Source organism: Microcaecilia unicolor, chromosome 2 (genome assembly GCF_901765095.1).
Source record: "Microcaecilia unicolor chromosome 2, aMicUni1.1, whole genome shotgun sequence".
NCBI lineage: Eukaryota > Metazoa > Chordata > Amphibia > Gymnophiona > Siphonopidae > Microcaecilia > Microcaecilia unicolor.
The window spans coordinates 601858647-601873388 of record NC_044032.1 but is presented as its reverse complement, the minus strand read 5'-3'; the positions used below and the strand labels follow the sequence as shown (position 1 = coordinate 601873388).

Sequence of the window (14742 nt, the reverse complement as noted above, 5' to 3'; positions counted from 1 at the left end):
GTGTGTGTGTGTGGGAGGGGGGGGGGGGTGGTGACCACTAGGGGAGTAAGGGGAGGTGATCCCCACTTCCCTCCAGTGGTCATCTGGTCAGTTGGGGCTCTTTTTTGGGACTTGGTCCTAAAAATACATGGACCAAGTCCGCCTGGCGAAATGCTCGTTTGAGCTGGCCTTTTTAATTTTCATAATAAGGTGAAGCCGGCCATCTCGTAACCCCGCCCCCCTTCCCGCCTTCGCTACCCTACCAACACACCCCCTTGAAGGTTGGCCGGCGCCGCAACGAAAAAGCAATTGGGGCCGGCCAAATCGGTTTTCAATAATTCCGATTTGGCCGGGATTGAGAGATCACTGGCGATCTTCCAATTTGTGTCGGGAGATCGCCAGCGATCCCTTTCGAAAATAAGCCTGAAAGTGTCTGCATCTCCAGACATGTGAAAAGAGACTGGAGAAGAAAGGATGAACAGGGGAGATATGGTACAGACACTTAAATACTTGAAAGGTATTAATGAACAAATGTTTTCATATAGAGGGGCATTTTTGAAAGGATGTCCAAGCTCATAACGTCCAAAATGAACGTCCATCTCACATGTATTTTCTAACAGCAAATATGTCTGGATTTTCTGTTCACAAATACGTGAGATGGATGTCTGTGTGCTAAGGACGTCCACCATGAACAGGCATTTTACAAACTAGAACATCCAACATATGAACAACAAAAAAGCAGGGACAAGGATATCTGTCTGGCAGCATTCTTAGAAGAATGACCACACAAATGTTGCAGAGCAGAGAGGCAGCCTAGTAGTTATTGCACTGGACTTTAATCTAAGGGACCCAGGTTCAAATCCTACTTTGACTCTTCTATTTTGTAACTGTGAGCCCTCCAGGAACAGAAAAAATATCTACTGTAGCTGAATGTATACCACACAAGTGGCTCATATATTTAGGTACAGTTGGTATTTTTTCTGTTACTGGAAGACTCACAATATATAAAAAAAAAGTTAGAGGGATTTGGAACTGGGTTTAAAGTCTAATGCATTAACCACTAGGCTACTCCTTGCTTTTAAGTTGCTTTGCTTGCTTCCCCTTAAATTTTAGCCATGCAAAGGTCAATGACTGAGGGGAGAAGACATGCGTTAATATAATAAAAGAACATTAGGCATATTCAGTACCTTGCGAAATCATTAGTAGCACACTACTTCTTGATTTCCATCTGAGTAGAATCAACTGGAGGACTCACAATATTTAAAAAAAAAAAAAAGTTAGAGGGATTTGGATCTAAAGTCTAATGCACTAACCACTAGGCTACTCCTCAGACTTGCTTCCTGCTTTGCTAAGAATGCACATAATACCAGAAGCTGTCATAGAGCCTGGTATCCCCTTTCAGTTTCAATTTCAGGGGAGAGGGAGGAGGACAGCAACCACTGGAGGATTAATGAAGTGTCATACCTTAATTTTATTTGTTACATTTGTACCCCATGCTTTCCCACTCATAGCAGGTTCAATGCAGCTTACATATTATATACAGGTACTTATTTGTACCTGGGGCAATGGAGGGATAAGTGACCTGCCCAGAGTCACAAGGAGCTGCCTGTGCCTGTAGTGGGAATTGAACCCAATTCCCCAGGACCAAAGTCCACCACGCTAACCACTAGGCCACTCCTCCACACTAATATGATCAAACTTGATATTAGCTTTGAAGTAAGTATACACAGGAAATCCAATACGTTAGCGTTTAACTTTAAAAAAGGAGAGTAAGATAAAATTAGAAGAACTGTGAAAACAAAACCTTAGAGGAGCGGCTTTGAGGGTCAAACATTTACATCAGGCATGGATGCTGTTCAAAAACACCATTCTGGAAGCCCAGGCCAAATATATTCCGTGTATAAAGAAAGGAGGACAGAAGACTCAACGACAACCGGCAGTAGTCAGCTGCTCAAACAGAGCACCTTTTTGTACCCTGGGTGTGACTGAAACAGGTCTAATTTAGGACATCCATCTTTTTAGACTTGGGCATTTCTTCCTGTTCAGTTATCGCTGTTGGACATTCTAGTTTTGGGCCTTCCTTAGTCCCAATCAAAACATGCCCACAATTATCCCGCTTACTATTTGGATATACTGCAGTGTTGGACAGCCCTTTTCTGCCTTTGCAAAATCAGGATTTGAACGTTTCAAGCCCATGGACATCCATTTGGCTATTTCGAGACATCCATATGCTTCAAAAATAAGCTCCATATTAATATATATATAGCAACATCATAAATAATGGCAGATAGACTTATATGGTCCATCCAGTACACTCAACAAGGTGGCCAAAGTTGTATTTGCCGATTTGTATAGGCTACATTCCTCTATGCCCTGATTGAAGTACTAAGGTTATTTAAGTTTTATTTTCATTCCATCCTCTTTCTGTATAGGGATGCTCAGTATTTATCCCAACTGAATTTTGTCATTGTTCTTGTCCTTACCACCTCCACTGGAAGGGCATTCCAGGACTTCAGCACCTTCTCCTTGAAAAAGTATTATCTGTCCTAATTAGATTGTAAGCTCTGTCGAGCAGGGACTGTCTCTTCATGTTCAAGTGCACAGCGCTGCATACATTTAGTAGCGCTATAGAAATGATAAGTAGTAGTAGTGGAAAAAAGTATTTTCTGATATGTCACTCATAAATCTACCATCCTGAACTCTTAATTCATGTCCTCCAGGTTGACTGCTTCCCTGACTATGAAAAGGATTACATTTGTATATTAATACCTTTCAAGTATGATTTTGTATTTTTATTTTTTAGCAATAATCAAATACAATAATGTAGCTATTAATATTTTGACAGAAAAGAATACATCAAAACAAAGAAATATATCAAATGAAAGAAAACAAAAAAAAATCCACCTTCCTGGCCTTAGCATGCGTGGGAGTTGGGGGAGGGGCTAGTACAGCAAGGCAGACTGTCAGTACCAGGTGAGGCAAGGGGCCCCCATCAAACTGGTTTGTGCAGGGCTCCGTAGTTGATAAGATTGGCCCTGATCAACAGGTCCTTGTACTGAAAATCAAAAACTGTGAATCTGGAATGTTTGGATGATCTAGGGTTATTGCTTTGTTTACGCTGCCTAAGGTGTTTCATGCTTTTCACCCAACACACTGATGCTCTATTTAAAAAAAAAAAAAAAAGGCTAAGCTAAGCAATGTCCTATGAGGTTTCCCAGCTGCAAATACAGGGACAGAGTGATAAATACTGGCTAGCACTACTGATTTACTGTTAATATGGCATTTCAAAGTACTAACTGCTGAGAGACCAAAAATAATTATTTTAGCTGAGTTGCTCAGAATTTGGAACCAATGTGCTAAATTGTCCCAGTGCTTTCACAGGTGCCAACACATATTAAAAAGCACTGTTAATGCATGCAAGCTGATTTACATGAATTCACAAACACTTTTAGGAAGTAATTGTACAAAGGAGTTTTTACATGTAAATCCTTTTGAATTGCATGCAAAAGGCCTCTTGAAAAATCACCCCAGGCATAAAAGTATGCATGGTAACATAACATATGTACTTTTGCATGAATTAAAAGTAGGCATGTTTGGAGAGGGGTTTGGCTGAAGACAAAGTTCTGAAGTATGCGCCTAGGTTGTAAAGTATAAGGTATACAGCTCCTACTTTCTAGCCACAATATTGGCTGTTTCTGTGATTCTATTGTATAAAGACACATACATGGATCAAAATAGAATTTTCTATTTCATAAACATCTAGAGGCTGATTTTCAGACCGCGGGAGTTAGAACGGCTAACTCCTGTGGTCTGCATTGAAACCTGATATACAATGCAGAGCATTTCCAGGGACCAGCATTGAATATCCGTTTTTTCTTTGGTCGGTCAGAATTTAACCGGCCAAGATGATATCCAGTCCTGGCCGGATAAATTCAGACCAGCCAAAGATATTCTAGGGTTGGCTGGTCGCATTTAAAAAATTAATGGATAGGCGGTTATATCACCCGATACAACTGGCTATCCACGCTCCGCTAACCATCAATGTTCAGCGGTACATGACTGGACAGTCAGCGGACAGCCAGTTTTCTGGTATTTAACCAGCCAGGTGCCAATCCTGGCCAGTCAAATACCACTAAATATTGGGGGGCTCAACTATAAGACTGGACTCATTTAAATTTAGCTACACATTTAGCAATGAAAATTTTACAGTATTTTCAAAAGAAAGATACCAGGAAAGCCTGGAACAATTTTTGAATTACTGCCAAATATCCATGCATCTTGTCCATGTAAATGACTGCCTTAAATCCTCTTGTACTTTGTACTACAGTAGACCTAAATAATGAAATAAATCAAATTATTTCCAAATAATATTAAACGCTACACCTGGACATTTGTTCATCATTACTGGTCCTCTTTACTCTGGGACAATTTGATAGGATGCCAAATTAGGAACTATTTGTCATGGAAAACTGCCATTGTTCCTTACCTAGAGGAGATGACTTTAGAAGGGTTATGTGTCATTTACAAGGGTAAAAAACTGATGTATACATGTAAATCATCATACACATCATGTATGCATGCACAGCTGTAAAGGGGCATTCCCTGAGAGTGACTTTGAAAGAACACATGCATTCTATATTTTGCAACTACTACATGTACTTCAACATATTTTCCTATTTGCAACTAAACCTGCTCTGAGTCGTGCATAAGCCCTAGGTAACTGTTCATATGAATCAGGGTTTGGAGGAATGATTTCAATGACAATTATGCTTACATCTCGGTGGGGGGGGGGGGGGGGGGGCCTTATCTCCTTAACTGGTTCCCATCAGATGTGCAATTTAGCAAAATTTGCTACTTACACATGCAAAATCACCACTTATACATGCTAGTAACACTATTAAACATGCAAACCCCCCAATGTATGGCACTCTCAATTTTAAATGTAGTAAAGAGATTATTATGTTTTGAATGAACTACACAACACAAATCTCCTAACTCCCATCTACAGAAAAACAATTTGTGGTCCATCAGAGCGTGAATAGATCTGGATACAAAACTTAGTCCAGAAACAGCACCTTAGTTCTTTATCACTTCTCTCTTTAAAAACATATCAATACTGTTTGAAATACAAATCATTCTGCCACTTCTCAAAATTGAAATGCAAACTAATCTTTGAAGTTTAGGTTTCCTTCTCATTAATGCAAAAATTAGTCTTCTGCACTGAGTGCATACTTTTGTGAAATGTCTCCTTATGTACATATTTTCAGTGCTGTTATACATGTTTTATAATCAGGCTCTACAACTCAACTAAAGTCGGGCACCAAGATGATACTCACTGAATGCAAATTCTATATCAGCAATCATGCATGCAATTATCGTTGTAGAATACTAGTGTAAGTCTACAGCTACATACCTAACTTTAGGAGTGAGCATTATGCTAGCTAAATGGCTGATGTACATGCTTGCACTTAGGGGCATATCTTATATTTAAGTGCCAGGCATGCCCATCCCAGGTCCATAGCCCCCTTCTAGTTGAGCACTATGGATATTGCATGCACATTTTGTAGAACACTGACTAATGACAGTTGTATGCATAACTGCTAGCCAAGTAACACCAATGCTAATAATTGGTTGTTAAAGACAATTAGCCTTTAATTAGTGAATTAAATTATGTGCATAACTGACCCTATTCTGTAATGTAGGGTGCACAACTTTGCAAACTAAACATTAAGAACAGACATACTGGGTCAAACCAGTGGTCCAGCTAGCCCAGTATCCTGTTTCCAATAGTGGCCATTCCAGGTCACAAGTAGCTGGCAGAATCCCAAATAGTAGCAAGACTCCATGCTACTATTTGATCGCAAGGCACACTATGGCTTCTCCTGTGTCTATCTCAATAGCAGACTATGGACCTTTCCTCCAGGAACTTGTCCAAACCTTTTTTAAACCAAGATATGCTAGTTTCTGCATCTGGCAGAATCCCAAATAGTAGCAAGACTCCATGCTACTGATCCCAGGGCAAGCAGTGGCTTCCCCCATAACTATATCAATAGCAGAGTAACTTTATTGAGTGTCCCTTTTGTCTTTGTAGCTTTTGGAAGAGTGAACAATTGATTCACTTTTACCCATTCTACACCACTCAGGATTATAGACTTCTATCTTATCCCTCCTCAGCTGTCTCTTTTCTAAGCTGAAGAGTCCTAACCACTTAAGCCTTTCCTCACATGAGAGGAGCTCCATCCCCTTTATCATTTTGTTTGCGTACACGTTTGTAGAATGAGGAGGTTAGTGAGCATTTTATTAAATGCTGTCAAATTTTTCCATGCATTGAGCTGAATGTTTGCTTTGCAATCCTGATGCCCTATACAAACGTAGGTTAATAGTGTGCAAAACTATGCAACCAATTTAGTTAGTACTCGGCATAGACCCATCATAACTTTAAATGTAATAAATAAAACATTTTTAATTGCTTGCTTTTAAGTTGCTTTGCTTGCTTCCCTTTAGATTTTAGCTGTGCAAAGGTCAATGACTGAGGGGAGAAGACATGCGTTAATAAAAGAACAACATTTGACATATTCAGTGCCTTGAGAAATCATTAGTAGCACACTACTTCTCGATTTCCATCTGAGTAGAATCAACTTTTTACAGCATATAACAGTTCAGTTGTTCTCAGTTATCATTATATTCCTTCCATGCAAGAGAAGTTTGTGAAAAGATAGATGACAACCCAGAGAATTATAGAGCAAATTTAATACTTACGAAAAGCCCTGTAGAACTCATCCAGTGCTAGGTGTTTGTCACTGTTATAGTCGTCATATTTCAGTAGATCAAACAGAGAGCAGTCAGATGGATCCTTGCCAAGTCCATCTTGTTTTATTATCTGACAAGACAATTATAACCATGAAATTACACTGGAGGCTTGCAAGTTCAACTATATAATTAAGTGTTACTAATAAGTGTTTAATAGATCATTTTAATGCTGCTGTGGGACAATATATTTTAAATGAATGAATTCAGGAATTTCTTGCTACTTTATCATCAGATATTATATTGGATATCTTAAAAGGTAATACCTTCGTTGAAGAATGGTGCTGAGCAGAAAACAAAATGTGTGAAACATGTTTTCCTTTCCAAATATGACACAATCTGACTAGATTTAAGAAACTATGAGGTCACTTTTCAGCAACAGAGTAATGAATATAGTTAAATGGACAACTTATCTTTTTAACCTTCTGCTGCTTTTCAGCGATCCTATTCATCCCAGTAGGATCACTGAAAATAAGTTTGGAGTATGTTACTGCATTTATGAATATGTAAGTGTAATTTGCCAAGGCATAGATTGGCAATAAGTTTTATAAATGAATAAGTATAACCCAAAATTGGCAAGTTATCTGTTTAAAGATTCATTGTTATTGGTGTGGTCCAACTTGGACACATATGTTATCTGATGAGCAGCTAAATATCATTGATCAACAGATAACAAACTCTATTCTTGGAGTCCCTAAATCATATTTCCACACTAAAATAGATCATTTTGGACATATAGGAAGAGATTCTATACATGGTGCCTAAAAAATCGGCGTTGAAATCAGTGCTGAATTCTATAATTAGCGCCTAGATTTAGGTGCCAATGATAGAATATGCTTAGTTGATATTTCAGTGCCTAAATCTATGCGCATCTATTTACACCAATGAAAACATGGCGTAAATCCCAGCACATAGATTTACTTGCACTGTGCCATATTCTATAACTATGTGTGTAAATTTCAGAATGCCCATGAAACGCCCCTGCCCATAATCACGCCCCTGTTTTCCTACATATGTTAGAAGTTTGGCGCACTTTGTTACAGAATATGCTTAGTGAGTTGTACAGCGCTGCGTGCGTCTGGTAGCGCTATATGCATGCTATTAGTAGTAGTAGTAGTTATAAGATAAAAACATCACAAACAATACAAAACTTTCACACAGTCTAAATCAATGCTGTATACTATCCGTACTGCAGGAAGAGCTGTAGGACAAATCGAAGATCAATCCTCCATAAAAACCTTCACAAAGTAAAAAGTTTTTAAAAGTTTCTTAAATTGAAATTTCCCAGAACACAGTCATGAATAACTAGGGAGATGATTCTGCAAATCTGTCCCTGCAATGGAAAAAGACTACTTACGTTATTATTGTTGAGTAAGCAATTCTATGCATTTGGTCATGCAGCATCTAGATTCTATAAACTCCTGGATTTTTAGAAGGCCTTTGACAAAGTACCTCATGAAAGACTCCAGAAGAAATTGGAAAGTCATGGGATAGGAGGTAGTGTCCTATTGTGGATTAAAAACTGGTTAAAAAGATAGAAAACAAGAGAGTAGGGTTAAATGGTTAGTATTCTTAATGGAGAAGGGTAGTTAGTAGGGTTCCCCAGGGGTCTGTGCTGAGACCGCTGCTTTTTAACATATTTATAAATGACCTAGAGATGGGAGTAACTGGTGAGGTAATTACATTGCTGATGACACAAAGTTTCAAAGTCGTTAAATCGCGGGAGGATTGTGAAAAAATACAAGAGGACCTTACGAGACTGGGAGTCTGGGCGTCTAAAGTGCAGATGACATTTAATGTGAGCAAGTGCAAAGTGATGCATGAGGGTAAGAGGAACCCAAATTATAGCAACGTCATGCAAGGTTCCATGTTAGGTGTCACCGATCAAGAAAGGGATCTAGGTGTCGTCGTTGATGACATAGGAGCCGGCTCTGTGGGTGCTGTGGGTGCTTGAGCACCCCCAATATTCAGAGAATTCTTTATATGTGTCCAGGAAGGGATTATTTCCATTGGGCTTAGCAGCCCCAATAATACTGAAAAGTTGGCTCCTATGGTTGATGATACGTAGAAACCTTCTGCTCAGTGTGCTGCGACAGCTAAGAAAGCAAATAGAATGTTAGGTATTATTAGGAAAGGAATGGAGAACAAAAACGAGGATATTATAATGCCTTTGTATCGCTCCTTGGTGCGACCGCACCTCAAATATTGTGTTCAATTCTGGTCGCCGCATCTAAAGATATAGTGGAATTAGAAAAGGTGCAGAGAAGGGCGACGAAAATGATAAAGGAAATGGGATGACTTAACTATGAGGAAATGCTAAAGTGGCTGTGGCTCTTCAGCTTGGAGAAAAGACGGCTGAGGGGAGATATGATAGAGGTCTATAAAATAATGAGTAGAGTGGAACGGGTAGACGTGAAGCGTCTGTTTACGTTTTCCAAAAATACTAGGACTATGGGGCATGCGATGAAGCTACAAAGTAGTAAATTTAAAACAAATCTGAGAAAATGTTTCTTCACTCAAAGTGTAATTAAACTCTGGAATTTGTTGCCAGAAAATGTGGTAAAGGCAGTTAGCTTAGTTTTTTTTTTTAAAAAGGTTTGCATGGTTTCCTAAAGGAAAAGTCCATAGACCATTATTAAATTGGACTAGGGAAAAATCCACTATTTCTGGGATAAGCAGCATAAAATGTTTTGTACTTTTGGGGAGATCTTTCCAGGTATTTGTGACCTAGATTGGCCACTATTGGAAACACGATGCTGGGCTTGATGGACCTTTGATCTGTCCCAGTATGGCAATACTTATGTACTCTAAAGTTTCCTTACTAATAAATCGTTAGGTTAAAAGAAGTATGGGAAGAAGATTTTTGTTACTCTTTTTCATATACTGAATGGGATTCTCTGTGATATATTGTTTTTATGTTTTTTTAGATCTTCATCCTTAACTCATTCTTTTCTATTTCTCACACATTGGACACCTATAAGATCTCACTGTGGAGTCCTTTTATTACGCCATGGTAGAGCTACCGCAGCAATGGCATGTGACCAATTGGCTCTACTGCTGGGCTACCACATGGTCCCCTCCATTGATCCTCTGCCTGCCAATCAGTTTGGGGGTTTTAGTCCAAGTACACATTTTCCTCTGGCTCTGTGTTTCTGTGCCATAGAGATAGATTACCTTTTGAAGGAAGACACTGGCTCAAAATTTGTCATTGCTGACAGCCGATACTGATATGGCAGGGTCTCAGATACGGTGACTCCTCCATTGTTCTTTTGCCTGCCCAATTGATGAAAAGACTGTGGTTCAAGTACACAGTCTCCTCTAGCTTTCCCTCCCTCCCTAGGTATTTAACACAGTAGTTAATGTGCACTGTTTTATCAGCAGGTTAGCTATTTTGGAATCTGAGTTAATGATTTAACACATGCTAATTAGGTGCATTAAACACCAAAGAGGTTTAGTAAGTAGATTCCAAATTAAGAAGTTCACTTACATCATTAGCAAACTTCCACAAAATAAGCCACTAACTCACCAAAGATCTATCTCCACATTCTCAGTTTTTCTGTCTTACTCATAGCATGCATTACATGCTCTTGTAGCTGGACTAAAAGGAGGTATTCCTGATATTTTATTTAGAACAAGGGACACAAATACGGCATTTTTTCAAAATATTATTTACACCTTTTGGTCGCTTGCACAAAATATCAGGTGCCAAGTATGTGGACAATTCTAGTTGGTAAATTTTGCACTAATTTTTCAAAGGGAAACTACCCGGGAGGACCCGAAACTAACTACCTGTGCCTCTGATCCTATTCCTACCCATCTACTTAACACTATCTCTCCTACTGTCATCCCTTTTATCTGTCATATCCTCAATCTTTCACTGTCCACTGCGACTGTTCCTGATGCCTTCAAACATGTCGTAGTCACACCACTCCTTAAAAAAACCTTCATTGGACTCTACCTGTCCTTCGAACTATCGCCCCATCTCCCTCCTCCCTTTCCTATCCAAGATACTTGAGCATGCTGTTCACCGCCGTTGCCTTGACTTTCTTCAATCTGGCTTTCACCCCCTTCGTTCAACTGAAACCGCTTGCTAAAGTCTCCAATGATCTGTTCCTGGCCAGATCCAAAGGTCTCTATTCTATCCTCATCCTTCTCGATCTATCTGCTGCTTTTGACACTGTTGATCACAGCCTACTCCTTGATACGCTGTCCTCACTTGGATTTCAGTGCTCTGTTCTTTCCTGGTTTTCTTCTTATCTCTCGCAGCGTACCTTTAGTGTATACTCTAGTAGATCCTCCTCTCCTTCTATCCCACTGTCAGTTGGTGTACCTCAGGGATCTGTCCTGGGACCTCTTCTTTTCTCCATCTATACTTCTTCCCTTGGTACTATGATCTCATCCCATGGTTTTCAGTATCATCTTTACGCTGATGACTCCCAGATCTACCACCCACACCAGAAATCTCAGCTGAAATTCAGGCCAAAGTATCAGCCTGCCTGTCTGACATTGCTGCCTGGATGTCTCAGTGCCATCTGAAAATAAACATGACCAAGACTGAGCTTCTTATCTTTCCCCCTAAACCAACCTCCCCTCCTCCCCCATTCTCCATTTCTGTGGATAATACTCTTATCCTTCCTGTCTCATCAGCACGTAACCTTGAGGTCATCTTTGACTCCTCCCTCTCCTTCTCTGCACATATTCAGCAGACTGCTAAAACCTGTCATTTCTTTCTCTTTAATATCACCAAAATTTGCCCTTTCCTTTCTGAGCACACTACCAAAACCCTCATCCACACTCTTATCACCTCTCGCTTAGAGTATTGCGACTTGCTTCTCAAAGACCTCCCAATTAGCCATCTCTCTCCTCCATAGCAGCCGAGAGGGGGGGCAGGGGAGGTCAAAATTCCCCGGGCCTGGGCCTCCAAGGGGGGCCCAGTGCCACAGTCCCACCCACCCTCCATCATCGATCGTCTGCCCCTGCATTTAAATCGCAGTCTCACCTCCGTGAAAGCAGCGCTGCAAGTAGCAGAACGCCTCTTTTCGGCCCTCCTTCCCCCCTGTGTCCCGCCTTCGTCTGATGTAACTTCTGTGAGGGCGGGACACAAGGAGGGAAGGAGGGCTGAAGGGAGGCATTCTGCTGCCTGCAGCGCTGCTTTCAAGGAGGTGAGACTGCGATTTCAATGCAGGAGGCCCGGCCCGGTGGTGGACGGAGGGGGGAGCGGCGACGACCTCGGGGGTGGTGGAGGGGGGAGCAGTGGCTGCGGCGATCTTGGGGGAGCAGTGGCAACCTCAGGGGGTGGAGGGGGAGCAGTGGCGGCAGCAGCGACCTCGGGGGCGGGGACCCAGGGGGCGGCCTTGCCCTGGGCCCGGCCCAGTCTCTCGGCGGCCTTGCTCGCCTCTTCAATCTGTTCAAAATTTTGCTGCACGACTAATATTCCGCCAGTGTCGTTATGCTCATATTAGTCCTCTCCTCAAGTCACTTCACTGGCTTCCTATCCATTTCCGTATACAGTTCAAACTCCTCTTATTGACCTATAAGTGCATTCACTCTGCAGCTCCTCAGTACCTCTCCACTCTCATCTCTCCCTACATTCCTCCCCGGGAACTCCGTTCACTGGGTAAATCTCTCGTATCTGCACCCTTCTCCTCCACTGCTAACTCCAGACTCACATTTTCCATTTCCTCTATTAGTGGCTACATGCTAATTTCCCCATTAGGTCATGGCCATTAACACGGGAACACTTACCAACAACTATTTTCTGTAGTAAGGGCTCCCATGCTAATCGGTTGATGCGCAGCAATGTAGTTATGCTAACCGATTAGCACAAAACACACCTACTCTCCATTCCCAGAACTAAAATATAAAAAGTATTTTTTTGCACCTAAGAATTGTGCGCTGATCTAAAAACTACCTCAGCATAGTAACTCCTCACTATTTAACATACTTAACTATTTAACATAGTTAAATAAACATAGTTAAATAAATAAAAAATAAACATAGTTAAATAAAATATATAACTATTTAACATAGTAAATCCTCACTAACTATTCCCCAAACTACTCAGTTGCATCTAAAACACCTCTCACAACACCTACCTAGCACCTGCATCTAAACGACCTACCTTAGCTTATTATCGACTGTATCTAAGATCATGTAATGACTGCATCATAACAACACTCTGTAAGCCACATTGAGCCTGCAAAAAGGTGGGATAATGTGGGGTACAAATGCAATAAATAATAATAATAATAATAATAATAAAAGGCCCCTATGAGTTAACAGTTGGAAAAAGGATCTTGGATGCATTGTGGACAATACATTGAAACCTCAGCTTAATGTGCAGAAGGGGTCAAAATAGCAAATATCTTAGAAATTCTTTGAAAAATTAATAAAGAAAAAAACTAAGATGCCTTTGCATGAGATCCATGTTGTGATCAGACCTTCAGGCCAATGTAAAGAAGTATGGAAAGCTCTTTGTATGGCTTAATGAGCTAGGTGGTGTGTACTTTTGTGTGTGCAGACTTTAGCATCCAATGCAGGAAAGAGTTTTATGTAAAAAAAAAACAATATGCATGTAAGAATGTGTACATGTTTATGCTCCATCATTTAAATCTTACAGAAAGAAGATATTTGAACTGTTACCCTTGAATGCCAAAAAACTGTCACTGGTTTGTAAGACTTAGCAATCTTTTTTTATTATTGTTTGTTTTTGTGGCTTGTTTTAGTGTAAGTCGTAATATATTAACGTGATTTATCTGTGACAGATTGTGAATCTGTCTCAAGTGAAGTAAGCCCTAGATCTCCAAAATAATAAACCTAGTAGGCCAAGTGAACACTCCTCCTGACCACCAACACATTTTAAAAAATGTAGTGAGGACCTTCTGCGCTCCATAAATTTAAAAACATGTAGTCACCAATCCCTGGATTCTACATATGATGTCTAGATTTTGCATAGAGATATGCACGTCTCTTAATTGGCGGAACAAGGTAATCAGCGTTTTTAACAGCACTTAACATTCAATAATGAGCACTAATTGGCAATAATGACAATTTATGCATGGAAATTGGTAAGCTTATTCTATAAAGAACTGCACCTAAATTGCAAAGCACACAGTTCAAAATAAATGTACATAGCTTAAAAGGGTGTTTTATGGGTGTTTTGTGGGCATTCCAGAATTTCCACGTATAACTACAGAATATGGGTCAGTGCGCCTAAATCTACATGCATGGATTTAATCCAGGTTTTTATTGGCATAAATTAACACACATAGATTTAGGCACTGTTGTTATCAAATAAGTGTATTCTATATACTGTGCCTAAATTTCATAGAATATGCCGTATATAGAATCTGGCCCCCAAGTGGTTGCCCTTAGTAAAAGTTTATACCTTCACCAGAACCCCCTTATAACATAGTAACATAGTAGATGACGGCAGAAAAAGACCTGCACGGTCCATCTAGTCTGCCCAAGAAGATAAATTCATATGTGCTACTTTTTTATTTGTACTGTCCTCTTCAGTGCACAGACCGTATAAGTCTGGCCAGCCCTATCCCCGCCTCCCAACCACCAACCCCGCCTCCCAACCATCAGCTCTGGCACAGACCCTATAAGTCTGCACAGCACTATCCCCGCCTCCCAACTACCAGTCCCGCCTCCCACCACCAGCTCTGGCACAGACTGTATAAGTCTGCCCAGCACTATCCCCGCCGCCCAACCACCAGCCCCGGCACAGACCGTATAAGTCTGCCCAGCACTAGTCCTGCCGCCCAACCACCAGCCCCGGCACAGACCCTATAGGTCTGCCCAGCACTAGCCCCGTCTCCCAACCACCAGCTCTGCCACCCATTCTAGGCTAAGTTCCTGAGGATCCCTTCCTTCTGCACAGGATTCTTTTATGTTTATCCCACGCATGTTTGAATTCCGTTACCGTTTTCATCTCCACCACCTCCCGCGGGG

The 14742-nt window shown here is 40.8% G+C and overlaps 1 protein-coding gene across 2 annotated transcripts in view; it reads right to left on the bottom strand.

Annotated features, from left to right (window-relative positions):
• Positions 1 to 14742, bottom strand: part of FSTL5 (follistatin like 5) — an 877920-nt gene that overhangs the window by 351623 nt on the left and 511555 nt on the right. For both annotated transcript variants that reach the window (XM_030191590.1, XM_030191591.1), the window contains exon 6: positions 6739 to 6859. In XM_030191590.1, the coding sequence (XP_030047450.1) occupies positions 6739 to 6859 (121 nt within the window). The remainder of the gene's footprint in view (positions 1 to 6738; positions 6860 to 14742) is intronic.